Genomic DNA, 24,528 nt, shown 5'->3' on the forward strand with positions numbered 1-24,528 from the left:
GATTTATCAACCAACTCTTCAGTCGGAAGTTCCCTTCCGTTTTACATTTTACAGCTTGTAGCTTTGCTGTTTTGGTTTTAATTCCTGTTGTTTCCAGATGGAGGCGGTTGTTTATTTTAAAAAGCTCTAAAACCTAGGGTACATTACTTACCAAGAACCAAATGGCAGACAGAGTTCACAAGTAGTTGTCAAAGACTATTGAACACACACACACACACACACACACACACACACACACACACACACACAAGTTTTATATATATATATATATATATATAACTTGGCCATTTGTTGTTGGTGTATTTTTTTTTTTAATCAGACGCTTTTTTAACCAGTTGGTCTCATAGTCACCTTGTATGCAAAATTACTAACTTCATCTACAATTAAACAAAAAAACTAACACTACTGAGCCACAGATATTATTAAATAATGTTAGTATTATTTGGACACAATTGTCAGCTTTAATGGCCTCAAAATCTTTTCTTTTAGAGCCTGGTAAGACTTTGACACAAGCTGATGTAACTGACTGGTTTATTCGTCAGAAAAGCTATACAGGTGCTACTTCTTGCCCTACCACCATAAGGAGCCAGCGAGATAATTCAGGCAATTAAACCCATTTTACCTGGGGAGTGCATCTAATTAAAAGTCAATCCAATTTAGCCTGTCAGGTTTCCAATAGGAATCAGCACAGATAAGGAGCTTGAGGATGGATGATTAGGGGAATTGGAGCGAGAATGAGCAGCGATCTTATCTGCAATCATCTGTCAATGTTGGGATGATTTGCTCCAGAAATAAAACACCATTGAATTTCTTCAACATTCTACAGTGAAAAGTAGCTTAATTGGAAGCAGTGCTGTATTATCTCTGTTGTCTACGATTGCAGGTTTGATTGGCAAATGGACTGTATAAATTGTTTTTTGTGTGTTCCCTTTATGGAAGGTAATGAAGACATATGACTTTTCCAATAAGGATTATAATTTTGCCTCTGCACCATGTTTTTGGGTTGTCCGTCCATCCATCCATCAGTTCGTCCGTCCCATTCTCGTGAAAGCGATATCTCAGGAATTCTAGTTTACAATATGTGATGATACGAAACAGTTCTTCTTTGTGAACCACAGGTGCCAATTTCGGTATGGAGAAATCATACTATGAGGTGAACATAGTGTAAGATAGTAAATTACACAGTCCAAAAACACAGTCTAACAGCCTTTATCAACACCAAGACATGTTAACTGTGAGCTTAACACATCCTGCTTTTAATACCATAATGTTAGCATTTGAGTGTTTGGAACAATGTGCTTTATGCTCAGTTGCATTACTTGGTCACTTGTTTAAATAGCTTCAAATGTACTAGTCAGACCATGTGTGTCTGTTATCTGTGTTATGGGTATATTATATAACAGTTATCTATATGATTGGTGAAACCCAGTAAATCATGATTTATTTATTTCCTAAGCTAAATATTTTCTGTGGTACTTATTTCACTTGGATGGTGGTAGTTTGATTATCTGTTCTTATGTGATGATGAGGTGATTTTCTTAACTAATAAACTGATCACCCTTTTATTATGTGATGATGTGAGCTGCAACAATTAGTCAGTTAATTGTTTCGTTGATTGACAGAAATTTAATCAGCAAAAATGTTTGTCATTAAGCAAAAATGACAAACATTCCTCAGTTCCAGCTTCTCCAATGTGAGGATTTGCTGCTTTTTGACATTTGAAAACATCACGTTTGGTTTTAGGAAACTGTAACAGGCATTTTTCCAGGATTTTTTTTGGCATTTTATAGACCAAAAGGATCAGTTACTCAATAAAATAATAGAGGATTAATATAAAATGAAAATAGATTTTAGTTGTAGCCCTGAAGACGATGCAATGACTTTGGTTTAGTTTGGCTTTATATGTGTTTTGGGCATCGCTGGGAAAAAGACATTCACCAGCTATGTTGTGAATGATCATATATTTTAAGTATGTCCTATTGTCATACTTTGCTCACTCTATGCCATCCATATGAAAAATGGAAAAAAATAGAAATGAAAAATACAATCATTAAACAGGGGTCTCACCATCAGCTCCACACAATGTATATTTATCAACTGATGAGCTAGAAATGGCCTAGACAAATGACATGGAAAAGCACCCTGAACACATCTCTTAGTCATCTGCATTAGTCATACCTTCCTCCATGCTTCCCTCCTCCCACCTCCTGCAATCACTCTATATGGAAAGCATACTTCTTCCCTCCAAATGGAAGGATATTCTGCCTGGCATGCCATCATTTAGCATAAAAATATTTAGCATTTTGCTGAAGTTCTAGAAACAGAATATAACTTGTTGTCAAAGCTGAAAAAAAAAAAAACGAGAGACAGACTGAGAGGTTCATGTTTCTGTATTGAGATGTCATGAGCCCATGCTTCAGCCTGTATTATCAGTGTCATGTAGTTACTGATCTGAGAGCTGTCAGGAGCACGAAGCCCAAAGGGAAAAAAGGCAGAAAAGTGGCTTAACCCTGCTCCGTCCTGGGGTCCTTTGTAAATGTAAATACAGTTATGTTTAGTAGTTAGAAGCTCATTCACGTCTGTGTCAGCTGCTGTGCAGTCAGTTGAATGAGACGCGTAGAGGTATGCTTGCAGAGGGGGAGCCCAACCTCGTGCTTGCGGGGCATCACTGGCCGCTTTCTTCTACGGAAAGTAGCTAAGGTTTGTCCAAAAAGTTGCTAGATTTGTCGCTAGATGCTTTTTTGAAAAAGAAAAAAAAAGTTGGTAAAGGTGTGTGAAAAGTCGGTATATCTAGTGACAAAGGCTGTAAGTTGGCAGCACTGCCTGTAAACCACCCCCTGATGACAAACCGTTTGTGCTAATTCATTTGAAAGAGCAATGGCCAATAATGTAACTACAGCACTCAGTCACAAGACACTAGGCTGGTGTGACTTCCTCACTAACTCAGTTACTCAGTAAGTCATGGACATTTGCGTTTCTGGGGCTGGCCTCACTGTTGTGGTCCAGCCAACAAGATATACTTGTAGGAGATAGGGTTGTTAAACCAGACAGCAGGTAGAGTTGGTGAAGACTGTTGGAAACTGAAATCTTTAATTACTGACTTTTTCTCCATCGCTTATCACTTGAAATTGTTTTCGTACAGTGCCAGAAGATACTTCCTCACTATTAAAAGTCAATGAGATGTAAGGAAAAGCTCCACCAGAACAGATTGAAAAGTGTGCTCATTAACTAGGGTTGCAATTACTTGCATCATTGTTTAATCTGCTGATTATGGTCTTGATAATTCAATTAATCACTTATGAAATAAAATGTCAGAAAATATGGAAAATTGTATACCACAGTTTCTCATATTCCAAGGCAATGTCTTCAAATTCTTTGTTTTGTCTGAACAAAAATCCACAACCCAAAAATATTCAACTTATTATCATGGGAGACATATTCATTCATATTCATATTTGAGAAGTTGGAACCTAATTTAGCATTTTTACTTAGAAAATGACCTAAAAGATTAATCAGTTGTCAGAACTGTTGACTAATGGATCAATCAACTAATCATGTCAGCTCTAAATTTAACCGTAGTTGGGTACAGGTCCAAGACACACACAGGGTGCAGACAACCAGAGAGATGGTTGTCTGCACCCTGAACACTACAACTTCCCGTTTATGAGGCAACGTTTCGATCTTCAAGTTCTGCTTCAGGTCAACATCCACGTGAAGGAAAAATAGGCCAACATGAATTGAAGTAGAGAAAACCCTATGAAAACCAGCCAGTGTGTTCATTTCCTTGTCGTAGCAGGATGGATAGCATGGGAAACGTAATAGCTGGATTTTTACCAATTTATACCACTTACTGTGTGAATGCAAACATTTTTTGGCATAACTTAGCCATGCTAATTCTTGCAATATGCTCCCATTTGTAAAATGTATCTAAAACTATGAAAAAGAAATTTAGGTAATTTCTTGTTTTGAGCATGGAAGGAAGGAAGAGGAGGATTACAGCTGACTGCAGGACGGTCCCTTCAACAGCCCACATCTCCCTGTCAGAAAAAGAAAACAGCATACTTGTCGCAACTAATTCATCTCATTGTAATCAGCACTCCCTCCCCATATTTGTATGTCCTTCGACCTGCCTGGAAGATCTTTGGAACTAGCCGTATTTATTCCATTTAAAACATATGCTCATGGTATAGTATGTTAGGTGGTTTGAGAACTCAGCAATGAAAGCTCAAAAAGGTGATTTTTCAGGTTTGGTCATCAAAACCTTGTTTTTTTTTAGCAAAAAACTATTTTGGTTTGGTTTAGGGTGTTAATTATTGAGCTTTAGAAGTGCTTGTAGGTGGATTTCATCATATTTGTAAAAAGCCAGGCTAGTTGCTTCCCTCTTTTTCCAGTCTCTGTGCTAAGCTAAGCTAACCGACTGCTGCATGTAGCTTCATATTTACCGAATGGACATGAGAGTAGTTTTGAGCTTCTTAGCTAATTTTCAACAAAAAAGCAAACTAGCATATTTCCAAAAATGTCAAACTATTCCTTTAAAAACCTGACTGCATTGCAATAAATCATATTTTAAAGAAAAAAACCTAATAAATTGCTTGATTCACCAGATGCCTTAAACACAAAGTCTTGGTTTGAATGCGGTACAGTTATTGTTTTTTTCCTTGGTTTGCATGTGACTATAAGCACTGTTGGTGTTCCAGTACACTACTGTTGTTCATGCTCAGGTCACATTTGCTTTGGTCCCCACAGCAGCCTTAGGGCAATCCCAGATGGCCGATGACAGATGCCCACAATTGCTGTTGCCCTTGGTTGGAGTGCAGTCCCTCCCTCCAGATAAAAAAAAAAAATTAAAATCTGTCCTCCCCAAGTTCCCTCCAACGTCCCAGTTTTCCCATTTGTACTACCCTGATTTCAGCTCATAGTTTACTTTCCATCATCTTCTGTCTATCTTGTCTATTGGTCGGTCTAGGTCTGTTCAGTTTGACTGAGCTCCTCTGTCCCATTTAGATTTTCCCAACATCCTCTCCTCTCCTCTCCTACTGCACCATTCTTCGTCCTTGGCTTGATCGTATGTCCCCTGCTTCTTTTTTTAATCATCACATGCTTACCAAGGGTTTTAGCCACAATGAAGTGTCCACTCTTATATCCTTTATCTCCTGTCACTGGGTAAATGTACATTTTTCCTTATTTACATGAAGCCATATGTTTCCATTAATTCAATCATTTTCAATTATTGTTCAATGGCATCAAAATAAACTTGCGGATACTTGAAACTCAGTGAACATGCTTTTGTTGTTGTCAAAGTTGCGTCATATTGGTCCAGAAGTTATAAATAAAACTGAATGTGAACAGACATGATATTCATTATGATGAAAACCCAAGCAAGTTTCAAATCTCTTAATTTTCAGATGTTTAAAAAATGGATGAAAACTGCAGGCTTCTTGGAAGGTGGTCCTTGAAAAGTAAAAACACCATGATGAAATGTAGTAGTTCTCTTGTCCAGGGCAGATTCTACTCTGTGTAGTTTTTTTTTTTTTCCTGTCTCATTATGACAGGTAATTCAGTCTATCTGTCTGGCCACATGCCACATGAAACTTCAGTTTCAGAGACCCCGTATGGCTGAAGAAGATTACATTTTTTCAGTCCTGATTGAAACAATTTGTGCCAAAATCTGTATATATATATCTTGATATATTTTAATTTGCTTCTAGTTTCCTCCACCAAAGTAATGACATCTAAGAAAACAGTGGTAACATTAGGACAGTTGAAAAGATGCCATTTTTTTAAAGTACTGTATTATGTCATAATAATAGGGTGTATTGAACGATTGCAGGGCTGCAATTGAAGATTATTTTCATTATCGGTTAATCTGCCAAGAGTTTTTCAATTAATCAATTAATTGTTTTGCCTACAAGATGCCAGAAAATATTGAAAAAAGATAATTTACCACAGACTAAGCTAACATCTTCAAATGTCTTGTTTTGTCTGAGCAACAGTGCAAAATCCAAAATCCTATATGACAAAAAAAAACAAAAACATAAATTCCTCACATTTGAGAAGCTGGAACCAGGTTAATCGATCTTAAAAAACAGTTGCTGATTAATTTTCAATCGATTAATGGACTAATTATTTCAGCTTTAATGTAATTTATTTGATTATTGATCCTACTAAAGGTAATTAGTGTCTAACAGTGCTTCTTATAGGTAGAGATTTTTTTTATAGTGATTGTCTCTATTCGATAGGAATCAGAGTCAGAGGTCAAAAAGGGGGGCACCCGCTACCGCACACTGTTTGTAAATTGTTGACATACACTGTGTGTGTGGTCACCACTGACACAAAGACATCACACACAACTGTTCATAGCCAAGACGAGAGCTGCCTCATCTGCAATGTATGGAAGCCTGTCGGGATCAGAGAGATAGCCATACAGTAGTATGACTTCACCATAACATACTGTAGCTGCTCTCAGCGACGAGACTGACCGCATGGGGGAGTCAGTGCTTGGTGGTCTGTGTAGGTATAGTACGCGCGTGTGTGTTTGATTGACTGGTGGCATGATGGCCTATACATTCAGCTGAATCAGAAACTTAAAATTCCGCATCCCCTTGTGACTGTGACCAGAAATAAGCAGGTACTGAGAATGGATGCTGAGTATTTTGATGTCCCAGAACGGCCTTTAGAGATGAATCTTATAACATCTAGCTGGTGTTGGGAAAACAAACAATTGCATTGTTCAAGATTATTTTGTCAGACAACAAACAATTGCATTGTTCAAGATTATTTTGTCCATACTGCTTATACTGCATTGAACCATTGCACTACTGACTACTCAGTTTATTTTCTTGCAACAACAGATGCAGTGGATTTTCGTTCTCTGTGGACATATATGTTGGTATAATTTTTTTAATCTCCAGGAAGCACGGTGAGATTTTTCCAAAGCAACTTTTTCAAAACTGTAGTTTCTCCTCAGCATTGATTACTGAAACCCTGCCATGGCCCACTACAATTATTCAATTAATTGACTGAAAATATGTATGACCATTTATGATAGTAAACTATCATATATGATCATATATCATAAATCAGAATCCATGAACAGTTTTGAGCTTTAGGTGGCATGCATTACTTTTGTATGAAATTAGATCATGGTGTAAATGGCATTTCATTTCACCTGTGTTTTAAACTCTCCATGAAGAAATACCTCTGATGTTCTCCTGATCAAGGTTGTGGGTACTGCTTCGTTGATAGCAATTAGGGTTATAACTAACTAACTGACTATTTTCATTATCGATTATGTCAAAAAATATTAAAAATATCAATCAGAGTTTCCAAAAGACAATGGTGAGGTTTTGAAAATGCTTGTTTTGTCCAACCAAATGTCAAAAACCCAAAGATAATTAGTATATTATTACATAAGACTAGTTAATATCAACAGTTGAGAAGCTGGAACTGGTGCTATTTGCTTGAAAAATTACTTAATAACTATTAATTGATTATCAAAACAATTGCTGATTAATTTTAACTAATCGATTAATCAACTTATCGTGTCAGCTCTATATGTACTGTTATGATAAAATAGAATAGTACCATGTGAATCTGACATATCGAGTAAGAATTTTCCCCAACATATAGTTATACAAAAGGTATACTTATTGCAATGTCAAGAAAAGTCATATTTTATTTATATAGACCATTATTACAAATCACAAATTTGCCTCAACGTGCTTAACAATCTGCAAAGCATACGTAACCCTCTGTCTTTCGACCCTCGAGTTGGACAAGAAAAAACTCCCCAAAAAAAAGCATTTAAGGGGGAAAAAATGGAAGAAACCTCAGGATCAACCGAGGAGGGATCCCTCTTCCAGGACAGACTGACAAGCAATACATGTTGTGTTTACAGAATAGAGCAACAAAGTAGATTCACAGTATGGACAACATTTATGAAGAATATGATTTGGGAGAGTCAAGCAACTTCCAGGTGCTGCCAACAGATAGGACCTGAGCCACATGACCTTCTTTCCACCATGAAGATCTGGAAAGAGGACAGACTGCACAAACACATAAGACGCAAAACCAAGCACTTCATTCACATGTGTAGGAGAAACAAACACACAGAGGGACAGAGAGACAAGGAGAAGCCTGGGACTCCTTGAGGACAAAGATCCAGATGCAAAACGAGGCACTGACAGCCAGGAGAGGGAGAGAGGACTCTGGACGGCCGATTGTCCAGGACAGAGAGCTGGAGTGAAAAGAGAAGACAAGGAGGAGAGAGTAAGAAAGTGAGAGAGGCACACAGCCTGGATGCTCAGGTGCTTGAGATTACATACAAAATTAATAACCTGATATTTATAAAACCAAATTTGAGGGTCTTGTTGAGACTGGAGCTTTCAGTAATTGGCCAGTCTGTAGAGCTACTAGTAGATGATGTGTTTATTGCAATAAAACATTTTGTGTTTTTTGTAGATAGTTTTGGTGGCCTGCACATGCATTGGTGTGGAGATACAGTTGTGATTATTTTAGGAGTGGGAGGGAGACAGTCTCATTGTTATGTACTGGACCTACCACTCTGATAGTCTGCAGTCTGAGGATTTCCCTGGCTGGCCATATTAACTAAGGTAGTGGACTCCAACACCACACTACCTATAAATCTAGTAGACTCTCTCATCACCTGCGACCTGCCGAACACTAAGGCTTTAATGTCAAACCTGAATTGAAACCCCCGTCTATACTTCTAGATAAAATAGCAGCGCCTACTCCAGTAGGATGAAGGCTGTCCTCTTTTAGCCTGTTGGGGTGACTCCAGAAGGAAGGCCAGTTATAAACAAAACCAAATCCCTGCTCGCTACAGTGATGAGCGATCAGTAAAGTAAACTAAAAATTTCACTGTGATTATTGTAGGGGATTAACACTACAAAATAAACTGTATCTTAAAAAAGGATTCATATGTAACAAGAACATGCTTTAAACTTTGTATTATTCATTTATCTAGTGACTACCTAATAGTTTTAAATATCCAGCAAGCCTGTTTGATGGGTTGAGTAGCCTGTGTTGGCAAATACTGTACATACTTACCCAAAGAGGTGGCATCCAGGGCTGTCTGGTCCTGTGGATCCTCAAAACACATCACAGAAGGTGACAGCTGATTGGCTGCTCCACCTCTTATCTGTCTGTCGCACCCTGTCACTGTGACAAACACTGGACAGAAAAACAACTTGGATTATAAACACTTAGCTAGACCAGATTTATGCGTGTTTGTGTGTGTGTGTGTGTGTGTGTGTGCATTTAAAATTACCCCGTTTGACACAGTTTATGCGCTTATTGTTTTTAACAATGTTCTATAGCTCTTCTGAGAGCTACAGTGTGTTGTGTATGTCTGTGTGTGTCTGTGTGTGTGTGTTTGTGTGTGCGCGTTTAGTAGTAGTAGTAGTAGTAGTAGTAGTAGTAGTAGTAGTATCTGTGTCCTCAGATACCAGTGGTCTAATTAAAGAGCTGGCATGTCAGAAACCTGCTCTCCCTCTTTGTTTAACATTGGACCTAATCTCCTGCTACAGAGAGCGGTGTGTGTGTGTGTGTGTGTGTGTGTGTGTGTGTGTGTGTCTGTTAGTGCGTGTCTGTGCTTGCATACCTATCCAACAGTGGTCTTTGCTATCGTTACACATTCACCAACAGTGGACCTGTGACCCATCACGGGACATTTTGGAGGTCCACGCCTGCATTGGCCGCAGCCATGTGTGGACACAGTGCAGCAGCAGTGGGATTGGCAAGGCTGCACCCCACACCCTCTGCAGCGAGATTGGATTAAATGTTCCAGGTACTGACAACGGCTGGGATTCAAACCAGCAGAGCACCACTGGTACCTTCCAATTTCAAATAAACCCACCATGCTACCAAATCCCCTTCACATTGAGAGCTTCTTAGTCTTCACTTTGTGTGTTGGCCTTTAAAATACACTGAGTTACCCGAGGATTTTACCCACAACTTCAAAATTTTGAAACAGTCCTCTAACACAATGAGCTATTTGGTCAGATAACTGACTCTTATTTCCTACAGCCTTTGCGTTTAGTGTTTACTTCTGGTGATTTAAAGATTCTTGAAGCTTGAGCCCAACACCTCAAAACTGCAGAGTAGTCCTCTACCTCCCTGACATATTTGACTACTGACTATTCTCTGTTTCATAGAAATTTTTACTCTTTCTTTTGGACATTGGACTTCAAAATTTAATCCACCTCACAGGAAAAGGCTCATAACTGTCTGACCAAATAGCTCAGGATGTTAGGACTGTTAATTTTGAAGGCTTGACTTCCAAAGGACTGACACAAAGGGTCTAAGAAAAAACTGCTAAAATGGTCCTGACCAAATGGCTCAAGGAGTCAGAGGTCTATTGAGAAGTTTTAAGGTCAAGGGTTCGACCATTGTGATGCTCACTGAATTTTGAAGTCCAGTGTCAAAAGGAATCACAAGCTATAAGAAATAAAGCTCAAGAGTGTATGGTCAAAAAGCCCAGGGTGTTAGGGGACCATTCTTAAGTTTTGAAGTCTTAGGTTCAATCTTCAGGTACTGTACCAAATTTTGTAGTCCAACACCGAAAGTAAACACTCAAAGGCTCTAATAGATATTAGTCACGTGTCTTTTTGCAGGTAGTGCAGGGTACTTGGAAGTTTTGAGGACGTTGGTTTGATCCTTATTAGGCTCAATGAATTTTGACCAACACCAAGAGGCTCAAATGCTCCACGACATACAGAGCTGAAGTGTGTGAACAAGTGGCTTGAGGTGTTAGAGGGGAGCTCTGAAGTCCCACAACCACATGAAAGACTTAGGGACTCTTAAGAAATGTAGCTCATGTGTCTCTGACCAAGTAACTTGGTAATTTAGACCACTGCTTGAAACAACTGAGGATGTCAGTTCGATATCTATGATGCTCAGACCCAGAACAACAGTCCAACACCCAAAGTGAAGACTGAAAATCTCCCAGTGCACTTGGTGTCGTGGTGGGTTCGTTTGCGACTGTAATGGACCAGTGGTGTAACACGTGGTTCAAATCCTGCCAGTTTTCGGTAACTGGAGTGTCAAAACCAAACCAAGTTTTGACACTCCAGTTTTTATCATCTACTGCATGTTGTTCTGCTGCAACTTACAGAATAGCCTACATGGTCTGTGAAAGTGTTGGTCACTGCCTTCATCATATGTACAACTATAAACACATACACAGCATCATAGCCCTGTGTTCCCAGTAACAGCTGAGTCCAAGGGAAATGTAGACTAAAGATAAGCACCCAATAACAGCTCCCACTCACTTATCTAACAGAGTGAATCACTGCATAATATGAGTGGAACCTTTGCAAACGACCTTGTCATAGAGACCTGACACACAAAGGACTACTCATGCTGTGGGATTATGTATGCCAACGCAGTTGTCTATATGGTATACATACAGTATATACAGTGTGTCTAGTGCGTGGGTTTTTTTTCTGAGAGGCATGGTGTGTGTTTTTGAATGTTTACATCTTGACCCGTGTGTCTCTGCGTGTGTCCATTTATACTTCATTGAGCCTTCCAGATGAGTCATGCTTCTCTCTGAGCTTCTGTCTTAATCAAGAGATCTTTGTCATCCTTATTATAGATGCACAACTGAGGGAAACATATATGGAGAACTAAGAAAAGCTTTTATTATACCACATTCTAACAAGGCATACTTTATAAGGGTATATAAGTTAGTTATTTACTTAATTTATTAACCAATTTATAATTTATAACCACACCTGCTTCTCATGTCTTGATCAAGTACTAAATATATAGACACAGTATCCACTCTGTGTATGTATATTAGAGCCACAACCAAAGATTATTTTGATTATTAATTATTCTGCTGATTATTTTTGCAATTTGTTTTGCACTGTACTGTACTACCTGACCACAAATACTAGTCCTCTGCCACATCATGTATTGCGCCACATTAGCTGTAGAACCCAGTTTCTTTCGTGTCTGCCATCCTACTAATTTATGATTCCTGTCTTTTTTGTGTTTTTGCCCGCCTGCTCTCTTTTTGGCCTCGCCTGACTGCTTGCCCGTTGTTGACACCTGCTGTGAATCAAGACAAAGTAAACCTCTTTTTAAGCCCAACTGGCCTGCTGTTTAAATCCTGTCTCTCACAGAACTTGGTCAAGGTTAGGGAAAGGTCGTGTATTGGTTAAATAATTAAAAAATTAAAAGTGACTTGAAGCATGAGACTACATAGTTAACATTTTAACATTTCCCTACAAAACATAATTGGAAAAGCAAATCAGTAGTACATAAATGTACTTTCTAGGAGACAGGATTGGTTGTTGAGTTTTGCTTTTGGGCCCACATTACTCTTACCAGAAATGTTGAGGGATAAGAAGAAAAACTGGATGAAAATGGTGAGCACACTTGAAAATTGCACCATGTAGCACAACCATAGGAGTATTATTCTATAATGTAGCTCATCCATGTTATAGAGAAGCGATCAATACATCATCAAACTACTTAAACTTGCTCTCCAGCGCTCTGCAGACTGTACAGTTTGTGTTGCACACATTTATACATCCACCATTCTATAAAATGTGGCATTTTGTCCATTTCTTTCCCTTTCCTGCACAAATTACACCATAATTGAGCAGCAATTTGTGCGGAAAAGGTTCAAATTCATCTTCACATGGGATGTGCAGGGTTGCCTAGCGACACAGCTGTAATTAACTTGAAGACTCAAAAGAGCTGTGTAGTGCAGGCGTTTTGTGTGGGGCATCTAGTGTTTGTAAGTAATCGTGATCTGAATTTTTTGTACATAGAAACAATCATCACTTAGTAAATATATCGCACTATAAATAACAAGACTATTACTCATATTCCTCCACTGTCCAGTTTTTCCATGTCAGGCCAAATGCGTAATCTGCTGTCGTCTGTTGTCAACGTAATGGAACAGTGACGACAGGTGTGGCAGTAAGGGAACTCATCTTGGCCTCATTGTCTGGAGCGAAGCCATTTCTGAAAGAGCATATGCATATGCCAAAAAAATCCCATTAACAGCTGCTTTTCATTTAGTTGTTTTAGGCCTTGGTCCACCTCTTAACACATCTGGAGCAGACCTGCTCATTCCAGAGGTTTCCTAGATCACATGGCCGCAAGAGCGAAAGAGTGAATTTGCTCTGTCGTAATTCTTAAAGGCCAGTCTAAACAGAGGACATGGTTCTCTGAAATATATTCTTAGTCCACCTTGTAATTGCATGTGATTAGTAATAATTCAGTAGGCTTTGATTGTATGGAGACAGATGGCGGAGTGTACCGTTAAAGATCAAAAAAACATTACATAGCCACATAGCCTTTATAGTGTAATACATATACTGTTGCAGGGAATTAAGTGCATCTATATATAGAGAAGTGTCATGCTGTACTGTTGCCCCAGGAGAAAATATAGGATAATAATAATCCACATGCTCTAATACAAGTAATGCACATGCAAATAATTTTATCATGTAATTAATGTGATATAAAAATGGAAGGAGATGTTTCCATAAAGTTGAACATAAGTCAAAATGAGAGAACACCTGTTCATTTTGAAACAATTTAATACGTAAATTCCTGGAGAACACCCGATATCTCAAAAACTCTTTGATAGTGTATTATTGCAAACAACTCTGTAAATAACTGACCACACGGTGCCAAAGCTTTTCTAGCAGCAGTCCCTCATTTGTCGAAGCTCAGTGATAAACAAGTTCCCCCACAGCTTGAAACAACAGCACATCAAGGCAGGCAGCACATCATACAGATGGGCAGAGCAGCTTGGGGGAAACCGGCTGAACAGGTTGCCAGTTTTGTAGCTGCCTGTCAGCTCAGTATCCACATGGTTGGCTGGATTGGATGTAGCTGCTGCTGCTAGCTTTTAGCCTCTATCCACCATTTCACACTGCCAGGTTAGCATTAAGAAGACCGTCATGGAGGCCTGGATTAAGAAGTAGCACTTAAGCCGATGTAAGGAGTTACAAATTACTGTATTTTTAGGATAGCACTGTAGTTGAAAAAACAGTGTCAAAAAACTGAATTATTCTTCATTTATGGAGGCACCCATGTGGAGAACATTACGCCGTAGCTACAAGTGAGTCCCTTGATAGAGTAGTTGACAGGTCATTTCCATGCAGCTGTCCTAGGCCACAAAGAAAACATGTTGAGCACGCTGTTGGCCGGGAAAGTAAGTGGAGTGTTAAACACAGGGATGAGATTTACAGCCAGCAAACTTTTTTTTTTTCTGCTCTTTTTATTCTTTTCTTTTTTTTCTTCTTCCAATATCTGCTGTCTTGATTGTTTGGCTGTTGACAAGAATCATTAGTTGTAATCCTTTTTACAAGATGCAGGATGTCGTGGTATCGAATATTTTGGACCCTTTCCACTATGCAGAGTTGTGGTAGTAGAACTACATAACAGTATTGATAAGCATGATGAAGTGTTCTTGGTGCTCAGGTGGAGAAACAGGTTCAATGTTAGACACAAGAAGACACCAGGAGATCAGTCTATTGCATATGTATTGTAATAAGACCTGAAAAATTTGCATTTAATGTACGGTTAGTATTAATATTTCTCCCCTATCCATTTTTTAATTATTATTTTTGAACAAAAATTCATTTGTTTTAGGCATATTAAATCTACAAAAACTATTTAGCGGATTCAGATGCTGAATATTTTAACAATACCTAATTTTTTTTTCGGCCACTGAGGCACAGCAGAAAATCACCTTTTAAGTTCATATGGCAAACAGTTGCTTATTTATACATCCAGTAGTTATGAAGTAACATTACCATTCACCAGTCATGTTTCTAGTTACCTGGTGAATCTAAGTCCAATATTCCCTCTCTTTTAGCCGTGTTTTTGGTCTTTTATAAGCTCCTGAGGGAAAAAAAACTGAACTGAAAAGATTCGTTGATTCCACTAAATTCCTGTATGATGTGTGGATCTTTAGCAGCTAAATGCTCCAATATATTCACCAGCTAGTTGCTAACGGTGTCTGTCTGACATTTGGTGCCGAGCAGGTATTGAGCAGGGGGAGTTTTAGAGCTTTTTTGGTGAAAAAAGCAGTGCGAATGAACCCAGACAGTAAAGTGAGTTTAGTTGCCAAACAATGTACCGAAACTCTCTATGAAGGTCTGTAAAGTTAAGGGGAGCTGCAGATTGAGGGGGTAAATCTCTGTCTGTAGGTTCCTCACCATGAGTTATCCCTTTCACACCTTCACATTGTTTTTCAATGTCATTTGACACATTGTGACTATAAAAATATAAATTATTTTCACTTTAGGATAGGATAGATACCACCCTCTAAGTGGTACTGGGAGATAGTGGTTTTTATTATATCATCAAAAAATTAATCCAAATATGCAGTGTTTTTATTTTATTTTGGGCAGTTTGGGTTCCTACAATTTGTAGTATTGGTTGTGAAATCTTTGACTTTATTGACATAAGGACAGCAGGAAATGGCTGTGATTTTTACCGTATTACTATGATTAAGATGTTTTCACATGCTTACTGTATCTGTTGAAGTAAACACACATCTCCTAGTACGTGGTCTCATGCTTATTTGTTTATGATTTCAGCTTTACACAATAAGAAGATTCAGGTCAGAGAGAGAGAAAGTACATCAAGCAGCCTTTACGACTTGTGCTTTATATTCTTGGCTTTGATTCAGTCTTTCATCATCTTGGACCAACAACCAGACTGATGAGTGCTTGTATTTAAAGAGCTGCTGGAACCAGATAGCTTCACTACCAAGAGGACAGCACAACAGATACTGTTTGCAGACAAAGATACTGAGTTTCTGATGTTTGAAACCCTCTCAGAGCTCTCTGTATCCTGAAGCTCTTTAACAAACTAAATTGTTCGACACTACATAAAGATCCTGCTATTAGCCTGAGCTAACATTTCCTGGACGGACAAAGCTACCAGTAACTAGCTCATTCTGCTTTACTGTATGTCAAAAAAATCTTTACAAGATGCCCTAGAGACTATCTGCAAGCCATCATGATTCACATGTAATGCTGCAGTAGCAGAGTGCAAAACAAATTCACGTTTTGAGTGATATGTACACTGATATGTAGATTTTTGTGCTTCTTTTGCTGGTAGCATTTACATATCTATAGTGTATCATAATCTAATAAAACTTTCTACTCTTTTTAAATTAATTGTTATAGGGCTTGATGTGAGCCACTGTTCTGTGTTAACTGTATTTAATTGTAATGTGTACTATTGGTAGATGTAATGTAGTTGGTATTAGACATCAAGCTTCGTGCTGATGCTGGTTAATGTTAAATCAGCATGACGAAATGAGTTTTTATCACTTCATTCACTTTTACCATTGAAGTCAACTAACGTTATGGATGCCAATAATCTTATTTCCGTAGAAAAACATTACTATGTACAATTTGGTTACTCTTTCACCATCCGCCTTAAAGCTCTATAACAATATCAAAACTTGCAACCACAATCTGCTGGGATTTTTGTTGATGAAACACAACAATTAGATTTTATGGCTTTCTGGAGTTCAAGAACTTTGTTGTAAGTGTTCTTTATAAACAAAAAAACTCCTGTGCGACACTAAAATGCCCCTCTACCACCCAGTATCATTATAGATCTAAATAGACCATTTCGAAGGATGTTTTGTTAAGCTAAATAATTTTCATTACACCCTGTAGGGCTGCAGTGAAAATTCAAACTTAAAACATTACAATGAAAAAAATAGCTGCTATAACCTTCTGTGAAAGATTTTCACTCCAACTCATAACTAAATGGACCTTCAGCTGCAGACTGCAGGTGCCACAAATCGCTCTGTGAAACACCGGTCACTTTAGCCATTTGGTCCGTGGCAGAGGACTGGGCTGCTCCCAGCTGCCCACTCAGGTGCCAGACAGGCAGAGCAGCCCTGGCTGTGCTACAGAGTGCCAGCAGAAACCAGCAGCTGCTGGCTGCCGGCAGCCTGTTAAAAGTTGTTTTGTAATGGGGCAGTCAGGTGCCAACTCCGGCTAACCACATAAAGATGAGTGAGTTGAGCAGCCAGGGTGTTTCGGGTGGGATGAATGGTTAAACAGAAACAGACGTTAGCCAACATGAGCATCTTTAACAGTGCTTGTCTTCGACTAAAAAACGGTGAGAGTACTTTAAACGAGTAGCCTGAAGAGCATTTTCATTTAACTTTTAGATAAATTATCATCCAGGGGAGCTATTTTTTTTAAGATGATCATTTGCAAAGACTTTTTTTTTCAAAAGAAAGGAAAAAAATCTTATTAATATTTCATATTGAGAGGTCACAAATTACTTGTCAGACATGGCAACTGGGACAATTTTCTTTTGACTCCTGCAAAAACTACATGCCCACAGAAGGCCATATACACCATGGGATGTGACATATGTTTATTTCATAATACAAGGTAACGTATTCATGGATAGCACTATATGCTGATAAGCTGATTTGACAAAAGTTTTTCCTCAAAAATACAATGAAAACAGTGTATACATTTTTCTAAATTTAGTTTATTTCTAGGCAGCAGTGCAATCACTATTGATAATGTAAAAGTTGTTTTTGTAAATGTGCTGACTTAAGCTTGGGACTATTTGTGCCTGCAGTCCTGACAAGTAACTAAGAAAAGACAGAACAGATAAAAACGTTTAGGTCACAACAATTTACAGGACAGTTTTCAAAAGATGAGTAAACACACTTCTGGTGTTTTTTCCCCCGTCCATTTCATCCCTGAATAGTGGGAACTTGTCAATGCAAACCACCTTGAAGTGAGTTAGACGGCCCACACCTCCCCCTGGTTGACCTTGTATGCTGTCTCAGCATCAGTGCTGTCCTGTGATGGCAGACCATTAACTGACAAAAGACTTTGGAAGCAAGAGAAAAAGTCTGAGCTCTTATCCAGTAGCTGTCTGGCAGAACTGAGACAGATATCGTATCTCAGACAGTCAGAGAGCAGCAGCATATTTCTTCCTCTGCCTTGTTTGGGCAGGAAAACAATCAATGTATCGTGATCCTTTTAAAACAACAAACAACAAACAAACAAACAAACAAAAAACGATGTGTGTACCTGCATTCATTGGTGGAACAAGGGTGTAAGTAACAGTAAACAGGTTGTCAAAAATAAAACAGTATTATAAAAGGATTATATTATCTGATTGTGTATGTAAAGATTAGCTTCTTTTCTGTTTTTCATACCATTGAACAGTAAATTGAATATCTGGAAGATTTTGTTGACTGTTGAATGAACAAAAAGACACAAACTTTGGTTATGTGCAGAGACAGACTGGTAATAGGTGCTGTCCTTGGAATCCCAGATGAATCCCATCTGAATTTGACAAAGTCAATTTGATCAACCACATTTTTGGACTTGACCTGAATTTTTTGATCTGATTTGAGACTATTGAATTTGAATATAGATTTTGAATAAAATTTTGAAACCATGACTGGGCGAAGGTGTTATATTCTAACCTTGTAATAAAATAAGATTTAAAAAAGCTTTAATCATTTAATGTAACATTGTTTTCTTCTGGAAAGTGGGTTGATTTGTTTTTTTGTTTTTTTTTTCAACTCTGTCTCCAAGAAAATTACATATGATATGTTATGTTATTTATATGTTACTTAATTCTTTTCCCAATTATGTTGCGATGGCAAATATAATTGCTGCCTGGTTAATGTTCAAAGGCGACAATTTTTTTGAGTAAATCAAGTGCTACATTTATGTACTGCACCACCCTGACCACACCTTGCAAGGAGGTGGTTGTTGCAGTGAAATGTTGATATACACTGTGGACTTTTTCTGTATTAAACCAAGGCTACAGTCTTTTCTTAACATTAACAAAAGTGCTTTTATTGCCTAAACATAACCATAAAATATTTAATCATGCTGCAGTCACTATGAAGAGATATGAAAGAAATGAAATGCACTGTCAATGAACATTTTACTGATGCTTTCAGTATCAACATTTCCACATTATGTTACTAGGAAATTAAATCCGGAACTGAATTTTCTTCAAAATGTATCCGCTTTTACAAATTACAGTAGTTGTATATAATAATAATGTCTAGACAACAGTTAGTGTGACTAAGTAACCGTTAGTGAACCAGTTTTGACAATTGTCTGTGTCAAACTTGCATGTAAATGTATATTTTATTGTGAGAAAACATTAGAGCATCATAACGATCCTGCCAGGGATTGTATGGTATTAATGAGCTGTGTTTGGCTGCTCTGGGTCAAACTCTAGGGCTGCTTTTCTGCCCCAGTCCATCTCTGGCTTTAGGAAGTTGTGATGAGCATTTTTTCACTGTTTTTCTGACACTATGTATGTCTTAGGCATGTGTTTGTTGTGGCGGAGGTTAGGACGAACACCTGGTTGTGTTGAAACCCTCCTCATTCCATCGCCGTATTCACCAGCAGTTACTCATCCACTGCCAGATTTTAGTTCAAATGATTGTGGCGATGGGCTGCAGCTTTGAAGTCCATGTTGCTGGTCGGAGGCTGATGAATTCTAGTGAATACATTTCCATTTCCCTTTCATCTTTCCACCAGTCAAATTGAATTGTCATAACATCAAAGATTTTAGAAATGATGGTTTCTGCTTGGTGGTGGCGGTGGTGGTGGGTACATTCAGCGAGGTGGAGGATAAAATGTTCGACACAATGAGGACATAATTGATTGATTATCATATGAACAGCACCAAAACAAAGAATTCAGTTTGACTATGGGTGACATTCCCACATTCACAGTAGAGCTCACGCTTAGCTATAGCTTGATTAATGCTGTCAGGCTGCCATAACCGCTCAGCCATTACCGGTATTAGGGCTGTGTGCTCCCACAAAGAAACATGTCGCTTTGTGTACCCCGGGAATTGGCTTTTATTATAGGATAAATAGAGAGAAGCTGGAACAAGATACTTATCTACAGACTGTCGAAATGCTGTGATGTGTGCCAGAGATAGCCCATTCTTTTCAACTAATGGCTGTGTAACTGGGATGTCAAAGATTTTTAACACTTGCATTTGCACATATTGAAATTTTCACGAGCTGATAGTGAACACACTGGTCAAAGGATGTAGATAAGTCCAAGAGATAAGCTTCCTTTTGAATGGCTATTAATTCTGTGTTTGGTTCAGTGATAGATCCAGCTCTACAATGGTAGTACACATAAAATTGCAGTTTTAATCACACTGAAGAAAAAGACCAATACTGCTCTTCTCTGAATGGAGTTATACTGCTCTGTTGCCCCCCAGTGGAGGCTTCAACAACATACATACAACACACTTAGTGAAATCTCTCATAAGGGGACTTGCTTCTATTCACATTAATTTTCAACAATTCTGATTATATAACCTTTATTTAATCAGGTACTCTCTAATTAATCTTTTCATTCTCCATGACCTTTTTCTTACTCCAGATATGAAAGATCCCAAGAGCCCCGACTGGCTGGACAGCATCTCCCGCCGCAAGAGTCAGGAGGGGCAGGAGGAGGAAGAAGAGGAGGAGGACGAAGAGGGAAGGAAGGTGAGGGCAGGGTACAGGGCCAAACGGGAGCGACGTCAGAGCAGCCGCAGTGCCACTATATGCCAGGTGTGCAACATACAGCTCAACTCCAGTGCCCAGGCCCAGATCCACTACAGAGGGAAGACGCACCAGAGGAGGCTGCGCCGACTTGCAAAAGCTGTCACCACAGGTAGGGATGCACTGATTTTCCTTTTGCAATAATATTTATTTCAATAACCTGAAACTAAACTTTAACTTCAGTTTCAACTTTATGGTCTGCAATAAATTTGGGATATTTGTCTCTCAGCCTATTAAAACATAGAACACACATTTGAGCATAAAACATAATAAATACATAAAACATATTACAAAATGTGTTAAAAATGAATGTTGAAACGCCACACAAGCTCACATAACGTAATGAACATCAGCGTCAGCTTAACATACAAGGATAAGCAGGCCAACAAACACCTGTGCTACTCATTCGATGACAAGTTAAATGTCTGCCGTGAAAAAGATCTACCGTTGGTGTATTACTCTCAAATCCTGAGAATTGAAACACCTATAACTAGAGAGGAACAACATGTAGACCCTCACCAGTGCTGACTGAAAGACTCATAACTTAATATTTGCTTGACCACACTGTAAGAATGACCAAAGTTTAATCAACAACTCTGAAGAAAACTTCTTCAAATTGATATTTACTAACAGGCTGCTGTATTGTCAGTGGTCCTCTTATTTTCTAGTCCACAGTATTTTGATTGATTCTTCCTCCATAGAAGGTCTTTTTACGAGTGGTTTAAATAGATACTGCTTTGTGTCTGACTCTCATACTTCTTGATATCAACAGTAAGAGTTATGGTACATGTCATGGTGCAGGCACTAGGTCTGGATTTTACACTACTATGAGTATTTTTGCATGATGTGAAGATTTTACAAATTACTGCTGCATAAAAAAGGGAAGACGAATATAAGGCTTGGAGACCCCCACTGCCTGTCAGAAAAAAGCTTCTTTTTTCCCTGGCATTTATTCTGCAAGTTCTGCAAATACAGGCTTTCCAGCAGAAGTTGTGCTGTTTTTGGCGAAAACAAAAACAAAACAAAACGGTGAAGAAATAGTCTCAGTCTTCATTCAACAGATGCCTAACACACCTTGTTTAGCCAGGTGTGTATTTATTTTGACTTGTAGTGTTCTCTCTCAGGCGTGATCTTGTAAACGTTCACATTTTCAAACGGTGAGGAGGTGTTACGCATTCAGTATATAGAGTATTTGCTATTCCAGAAGAGCCCCTCACCATTTCCAAGCATTTTCCGCACACCTGTTCCAACGAGGGGCCATTAATCACCTTCACTGACCACCACCTGTGTCACTCCGCCACGCCAACCAGCTTGATCAGTCAGCACTCAGAAAAAAACCCCTCTAATCAACAACTGGCCAAATAATATGGCACTTTTTAATGTTGATTTATGAGGCTGTCTCTCTCTAGGCTTACCACACATATTTAGCTGTTCCAGTCCAACACAGCAAATGAAATTCAATTAATACTATATCCATTGTTTAATTTCTCCCTTATTTCAACCGAATTTTGTCATCATCGGAATGTTATTGACTTTTAATGTATCAGATAATAGTCTTTGCAGATCATCAGTCATACTTAAAAGTGTGAGACCGATCCATAACAAAAGGAGGGAATTGGTGTATGTGTGTGTGTGTCTGTGCATGCTCCCCGTTTTTAATGTACTTTTATGGAGATCTGGGTCAGTGGCAGACTGTCTGGCTTTCTGCTGCGGAAACTAGACACCTGTGTGGATGTTACCCCTTTTCTAGCAGGAGAAAAGAAGCGACTGGTGAGGATGTATGGGAGGAGGCACATGTCTAAAATCACCCCGTCACTCACTCATCCATTACTCCCTGTAAAGTATTTTCTTTTTTTGCACTTATATTATGTAGTCTGAGTCTGAAATGAAATGGCAGACAGTAAATATAGTGCATTTAATACTTACTACAGATTAATTTTATACACACAGCTGTTTAAGGGGAATTAGCCATTAGAAAACTGAGTGCATGCTAGAATATAACCCACAACAGTAGTATTGCTTTGTCATTGGGAAGCTGATTTAGGCCAGAATCCAATCTACAAAAATCTAGATTTTGATATCCATATGATATTACCGTGCAGACTACATGCAGTGCTCTGCAGTGACCTCCTCTGTGATGCAAAGAGTGATGACAGACTTGACACAGTTTATTGATCACTACTCATAGGACGAAAGAAATGGTGATGAGGTTGACAGTAGAGTAATTCTTAGGTCGCACTGACAAATAGGATCCTTTGAATTTTTGTGTTGCACCTCCAACTACTTAGACCAAACACATCTTAGCCGCCACTGATCACTTGAATAGATTTCTGCAAACTTAACAACCTAAACAAAACTTAGTCTTACATGCACTTGTCAGTTTTGGAGGGTGTGTGTTAATAATTGATAATCCATAATTGATTATTGGGACATTTGTTGAAACTAAGCACTTTTTTTTTTTTAAATTGTTCCCCCCATGCTTTTACTGCTCTGACAAATCTATTGACTATCATATATTTTCGGGATTTGGACTGTTGGACAGACAACAAGATATCATCTTGGTCTCTGGAAAACCATAAACGGCTTTTTTTTTTTTTTTTTACTATTTTTTTAGCATTTTATTGACTGAAAAGTTAACCAATTAATCAAAAGAATATCCATCCTTCCATCAATCCACTAAAAATAACAAATATTATAATTATAACAATATATATAATAATATACTATAAATAATTCAGAGATAATCGAAAATAATCACTAGTTGTTGCCCAATATTAGGATTTGTAACTGGGCCATATATTTCTTGACTTCTGTGTGTATCAAATACCATGCTACATACTAATTATATTAAGTATATACTTCATACTAATTTTCTCAGTATAAAGTAGTTTTGCAGCTAGTATACAAAATAATCAACATATTTAACTGCTTTGTACTAACAGGAACTGCAGCCAGTAAACTTGGAAATGGAAATCAAGATGGGTTAAATTGCTTTGTTTTGTTCTCTGAAGTGCTTTTGGAGCTGTTTTACCAAAATCCATTATTTGATTAGATTTTTTTTTATTATTGTTTTTTGGCGACTGTGAGTGGCTGCTCCACTTTCTTTGTGCCATACACCGGAGAAAACGGTCCCTCAAAATCACACTCAAAAAACAAAGGTTTTTATTATGCACACTGACACTTAGCTGTATTGTATTTTATCATTTTACCCTAGTGAGCACAGTACATACTCAAAACCCGCTTAAAATTTGGTTTGTAGTGTGAAACTGAGACCAAACTTGTGTCTGACTGTGGATAGCAGCAGTAGATCATTTACAATGTATGAGGATGTGTATTTGACAGAAGATTTTTATCACCCGTAGAATGATATCAGTGTCTTACAGAGCCATAACAAATAGAGAAAGTGTGTATGGTTTTTTGAATGTGACCTCCATTTTGCTCCAGTTTGCTAGCAAGACAGCAGGGAGCATTTCGTTCTCTCAGATGAAAGGCTGCCCTTACTGACACATTTCTCTATAACAAGAGCCAAATTGTGCATCATTGCATGCTTTTCATAATTTACACTTCCCAAGATTAGACATGTACGTCAACAACATCAGCGCTGACAGAGTTTAAACACCCGACCTCCTGCAGGCCACAGTGTCAGAGCCATCTCATCCACTAATTGATAGTTATGATGAGACTCACTCATGGGCTGCCTGTGTCAGTCCCTCAGGGTTATGAGCCTCTCATTTCACCACACAGGGCACAGAGAGATATCACACCTGCCATGTTTGAGCTGGTTAAATGAACGCTACGGGATTGGACCCCTTTTGTTTGGGTTGTTGTGAAGTTGACAACACCACAGCCAAACTGAGCAGTACAGCAAACAACTGTCTGGCCTAACATTAGCTATGAAATGGTAGTTTTGAAGACGCAGACTGTCTGTGCTCCTCTGTCATATT

The 24,528-nt window shown here is 38.4% G+C and overlaps 1 protein-coding gene across 1 annotated transcript in view; it reads left to right on the forward strand.

The window, feature by feature from the left end:
* LOC120794619 (zinc finger protein 385C-like) overlaps nt 1–24,528 on the forward strand; it is a 74,802-nt gene that overhangs the window by 9,467 nt on the left and 40,807 nt on the right. The window contains exon 2 of the mRNA XM_040135837.1: nt 20,421–20,696. Within this exon, the coding sequence (XP_039991771.1) occupies nt 20,421–20,696 (276 nt within the window). The remainder of the gene's footprint in view (nt 1–20,420; nt 20,697–24,528) is intronic.

This window comes from Xiphias gladius, chromosome 9 (genome assembly GCF_016859285.1).
Source record: "Xiphias gladius isolate SHS-SW01 ecotype Sanya breed wild chromosome 9, ASM1685928v1, whole genome shotgun sequence".
In the NCBI taxonomy this organism is placed as follows: Eukaryota; Metazoa; Chordata; class Actinopteri; order Istiophoriformes; family Xiphiidae; genus Xiphias; species Xiphias gladius.